At 39.9% G+C, this 5571-nt stretch overlaps 1 protein-coding gene across 2 annotated transcripts in view; it reads left to right on the forward strand.

The window, feature by feature from the left end:
• ELOVL5 (ELOVL fatty acid elongase 5) overlaps positions 1–2380 on the forward strand; it is a 16739-nt gene extending 14359 nt beyond the window's left edge. For both annotated transcript variants that reach the window (XM_010176786.1, XM_029087172.1), the window contains one exon: positions 1199–2380. In XM_010176786.1, coding sequence (XP_010175088.1) covers positions 1199–1330 — 132 coding nt within the window. In that variant the 3' untranslated portion in view covers positions 1331–2380. The remainder of the gene's footprint in view (positions 1–1198) is intronic.
• The last annotated feature ends 3191 nt before the right edge of the window (positions 2381–5571 follow it).

Raw genomic sequence — 5571 nt, forward strand, 5'->3', positions numbered from 1 at the left:
TTATAAGGGGAAATGCTTGTTTTGTATCCGGGGAAACTTCCCAAACTCCGAACATACAGAAATCTGGTTTTGACTCACCTTTACAGGCATTTGTTTGCATTTCCATATGGAAAATTAGTGTTTTGAGTTGTTTCTACAAAATGAATTGCATGTCTGAACAGATCCAGACGTGGTATATGTTGTTCTGAGTAGCGTATAATCAGGCTTTGTGCAAAGGTGTCCCCATCCTCAGAAAATCATAGAATCATAGAATGGTTTGGGTTGGAAGGGACCTTAAAGATCATCTAGTTCCAACCCCCCTGCCAAATCAAACCAACACAGCCTACTGCCCCCAAACAAGCACACTCTGTTGTATATTTTAAATATCCCTTGAAAGATTTGAGCATTTTGGGTCTGGTAAGAGTGATTCATGGGGGGAAAATGTAGCAGGCTTCCCTATCTGATCTTGGGTACTTCTTAAAATCAGTCCTGTGGTTCATATCACTTGCTGCAGATGAATATGCTAATTAAACATGATAGTATATTCCAAATACTACTTGACTTTCTTCATCAATTTCACTCATATATTAACTTTTAACCATTTAACTTTCTTTCACACACACATATTTTGGGAAACACACTCTTGTCAGGCGACTGATCCCCTTTGACAAAGGCTAATTTATGTATAGATTTTCACTGTCCGTAATTTTTTTTTTTTTTTGATGTCCTGAGCGTCCCTGATCCTGTTAGTCTTTGCTTCCCATGATGGCCAGTGCAAATTCCTTTCATGTTTCTGTCTCTCAGCTTCCCTCACTGTTCTTGTTTACCCACTTCTTCTTCTGGCTTTGTTTGAGATAGTCACCTGCAGTGCATCAAACCACTGTCCTCACTTGTCATTTTGAGTATATTCTTCTGCCATTGTCTGCTCACTAAATTGCTTCCCTTGTTCTAATTTACTGTTAACATAACACTACCAATGCTACCATCATACTGCCAAGCCTCTTTCTTTGCCAGTGAACTAATTCTCTTGCTATGATGAATGAAGGGCATAGTATAGCCTCATACACAAAAAATGGTAGAGCTTGTTAGACTCTGCCACCGGCACGAGGTCTTTAAAAATGATGGATGCAAGTTTACTTTTTAGTTTCTTGAGTTACTGTGAGGAAGCAGTTATTTATATCTATTTAAGCAAAACCATGTGTCTCTCCGTGTATTCTAGACTTACAACAAGAAGGCATCCTCGAGGAGGAAAGAGTATCAGAACGGCTCTACGGCCACTGTGAACGGGTACACAAACAGCTTTTCTTCCCTTGAGAACAATGTGAAACAAAGGAAACAAAGGAAGGATTGAAGACCAAACTGAAAAACCATTTTGATAACCCCAACAACAAAATCATCTGATTGTAAGCACAATAAGAGTTGTGCACTAATACTCTAATGGCTACTGTAACTATTCCTGCCTAGAATAGTGTGATTTATGTAGGACTTAACCAGTGCAAACACCCTAGAAACCATATACAGAACATAAAAGTAGGTTAAAGTTTAAAAATAATTCTGGGCTGTCACTGACCCCGCTATAGACTGTGGAAGGGAGTATTATCGTAGTATCCGACACTGCTGTTGCCTTACTAGTCAATATGATAGGTGCTGAATTATGATTCACAATTTGAAAACACTGTAATCTAAACCTGTTTTTTGGTTTTGTTTTGGTTTGGTTTTTTTTTACTGTAGATCATGCATGTGATTGTAGAGGTAATTTGTATGATGCTGGTTTCAGTAGATAAACACACATGCCTTAAATTAAAAAGCAGGGCCCAAAGCTTATTACTGGTTTAAAAATTAGGATATGTTTCAACTTTTCAGTTGACTGACTTTTTATTAAAAAGTCACTTAGAAGAATCCATTGATCATTTTACTGTTCTGTATGTGATACATAATGTTACGTATCTCTTACGCGATACAGTGAAATTGGAAATGGCACATTTAGTTTTGTATATTTGGCTTTAACTGACTAAACAGTCACGAACCAGATGGAAAAGTTATTTTACCTTTTTAATAGATCTTATTTTTTTATTTGAAGTATTTCACTAATGTAAAATTAATTGGCGCTTACACAGTTCAGTAAGACTTAAATATTGTCTCTAAGGTTTAGAGTGTATACAGGGTGGACCCATCTTTTCTTTTCTCTTTTTATTTTTTCTTTTTTTTTTTTTACTTATTTCTGAAAATTCTTAAATGCTAAATGAATACTGGTTTTTAATATGGAAACTGGCAGAATTTCAAGTGTTACTATCATAGCCATATCCACGTTAGGAGCTACTGTTTAAGTCTGTGACGTATCCAAAAGGATATTTAAAAACGGAGACTGAAAGATGATTTTCTGGTGGAACTGTCTGTGTTTAAGTTGGTATCTGTACCGTTCTTCATGTAGCGTATGTTCATTTTTAAAATGTGCCTAACACAAATGTGGTTTTTTCCCAAACAAGCAAAATTAAATAGTCTAAGTCATACATGATGTTTTTTCAGATGTTACTGAAATGTTCTGGAAATGTCTGTTTCTGTAATGTGCGTTGTTTGTATCACCAGTAGTGTTTTGACTTGTTACCTGAGGATTTGGTTTGAGTGCTTGTTAAAGTTACTCCTTCTTATAAAATCTTGCCTTGCACATAGGAGGAGTCAGTTGCAAAGCCAATAGCTATTGCTGGTATTCTGGTATCTGCTGTGGTGGAGTTTGGCTTATGAATATTTTATTCATTAAGCTCTGAAAAATTGAACAGTGCAAGACGTTCTGCTGGTCATTGCTCAAGTTTAACTATTTGTTTTTTGATATTTATATAAATGCCAGTTTTAACATGTTTAATTTTTTTTAATTAAATCTTTTTAAAAAAATTTTTGCACATCTCTTAGGGAATTAGTAAGTTCTCCTACTAGCCTTGTGGGTTTTCATTCCTTGTTTTGAAGGAGACAGTGTCTGTTATGTTTACATTATCAAAGCTTGTGCGTGTGTCTTCATTTCTAGGTACTGGTTTGCAGAGTCTTTACATAGCTCAATACAGCAGCTATAATGTTCAAAATAGACCGTCTAAATGTGCTAGAAATAAACCCTTGGCTCATCTGAATATACCTACATTGTTAATGTTTGACATGGTTTAATCATTAAAACACTTTTGATGATCTCTGCCTGAATTCTGGTGGGTTTGTACAGTTTTAATGCATCGCCCCCTCCTGTGTCAGGCCAAGGAGGAGCTGTCGTGAGGGGAAGGCAGCTGCAGATATTCAGAGAAATGTCGCGTACCAGAGATTTGGTAACAGGTTCCTTACAGAAACCTTTGGCTGTTACTAAACAATGTTCCCTTGCCTGGCTGTAGAAATACTTGTCTGTGTGATGGATTAAACCCTCTACTGGGATTACTGACTGACAGAATGCAGAGCAGCCCGAGTGGCTCTGAGACGATGAATGCCAGGACCAAAGCTTGACATGGCCAAGAGGTACTTTCTGCCTCAGATATCCTGTCTATAAAATGGGAATAATACCCCTCTCAAGGATGGGAGCATTTTTGCAATTTCCTTATAGCTCCCCTTGCCCTTAAACGATCATTTCTGAGCCCTCTCCAATTTGAGTGTTTAACCAGTGCGTTGCAACAAGCCTTGCTAGCTTGGTGATGGATTTAGTGAAACCAGAACTATCTACATAGCTGTCTGTCTTCTCACTTGCAGGCTCTTAAAACAAGGAATCTAGACCAGGGAAATGGGATTTATGCTTTGTATGAAAGGCTCAGAGGTTTCATGCTATGCTGGAGACCAGCTCTGGGAGGGAGCTTTAAATGCCTGAGATGGTTGCTAAGACAGTTTTATCTCCTGCACATGCAAATTCCACTTTGAAATTCAGTATTTTTCTAAGCAGGGCTCAGTGAGGTGCAGTTCTTTGGATGATAAACCAAATCCACAGGGAGTGCCTAGGAGGCAGAAGCAACAGCACCATCCTGGACTTCCCTGGTGAGCCAGTGGGGACTGGGCTTCTGTGCTCCAAACCTGGCCTTCAAGGTCAGTAACACATGATGACAAAATGTGATGGCTTTATCATCATTGGCCACCACGCAGACCCAGTGACTTTGTCCAAAACTGGCAGGAGATGTGGTCTTGGGAAGATGTAGAGCATCAATAGTGTTCACACCTGCAGGTAGGAGATTGTGACTCTCTATGGGTGCTCTTCTACAGTCTGAGCAGCAACAGAGAAGTGTCTGAGAGCTGTAGGGATTAGATCAAACATCACTTTACCGTAACTGACAACCAGACTGATGGACCAGGCCAAGAGCCTTGCGTTTGCCTACCTGGCTCAGCTGCCAATGCATTACCTGACCTGGGGCAAGTAACAGCCTTTGGATTGCCTCAATGGAGTGTAAGAGACCTTCGAAAGGACCTTTCAGGTTGTAAAGGCTGGAGAGATGAAAAGACCAACTGCCGCCAACGGGATGGAGGTTTCATGTAAAGTTGGCTGAGGAGAATGAAACACTTCAGTACCTATTCAGTGCCACTTCAGTACCTGCAGTGAATGATCAAGCTTCAAACTGTTACGTTAAGATCTCACACAGCTCATGAGCTGACCAGATCCCTTCCCGTACTCGGGCCCTGGAGCCCGAGTGATGGAGAGGGAGGTGGATACTTTTGTTAAGCTGTCAATGGGACAGGTGAGCTCACATGCCCAGAACACGGCTCTTCTTGTGGCAGGCCTGGTGTGAAGACCCCAAGTGCTGTGTGACAGATGTGCAAGCCACACTGGGGCTGGGGTCACTCAGGCATTGGGATTCCTGAGGTGGCAGAGGGTAGTGGAAAAGCAGAGAACGATTCTGGAAATCCAGGAAAACTTTGTAGTTGGTTGTGTATTTTACATAATGCAAGGCAGATATCAAGTAAGCCCTGGAGCTTCTGGGAGGACTTCAGCCACCAAAATGGGCAAAGGAAACCCCCAAAGCCCCAAACCTAATGGAAAGCTGTTCTGAGAGTTGACTCTACCTTTGATATTTGGTAGCTGTCTTTAGGCTGAAGTTGATAGAAATGTGTGTTTGTAGTATGAGACCGGGATGTGTGTTGTTAAAAGGTATGTGTTATTCAAAAAAAGAGATGTAAAAGTCAGCTAGGTGCTGAATGAAAGTATAAATAAAATCAGAGGCCAAATTACTTTGACAGTGTGGGTTCTGCTGGGGATCTCCTTGGAGCAGTGCAGGGGGTGATTAAAATAAGAATAGAGATCTTGTGTTAGAGAAATGCTGCCAAGAGTTGTGTTGGTACAGAAGATTACATTGTCACTGTCATCCTGTTGCCAAGAATTACTGAACCAACAAAGGTGATTAGTTGTAATCATCAGGATGTTGCAAGAACTGGTTTAAAAAGCAAACTTCAAATTCAATTTTCAACTTTCATTCCATTTAATTTAAATTAATTAATTAAGATGTTTATACAAAACAAGATCTATATGTTTCTCAATTTCAGTAGAGTAAATTTGGATGAACAGGAGAAGCTGGGGCTTCTTCCCGAGGGACTCCCAGGATATCACAACAGCAGAGGCATTGTATTTTAAGTTAAAGGGGTTAA

Source organism: Antrostomus carolinensis, unplaced genomic scaffold (genome assembly GCF_000700745.2).
Source record: "Antrostomus carolinensis isolate BGI_N321 unplaced genomic scaffold, ASM70074v2 scaffold9861, whole genome shotgun sequence".
Lineage (NCBI taxonomy): Eukaryota > Metazoa > Chordata > Aves > Caprimulgiformes > Caprimulgidae > Antrostomus > Antrostomus carolinensis.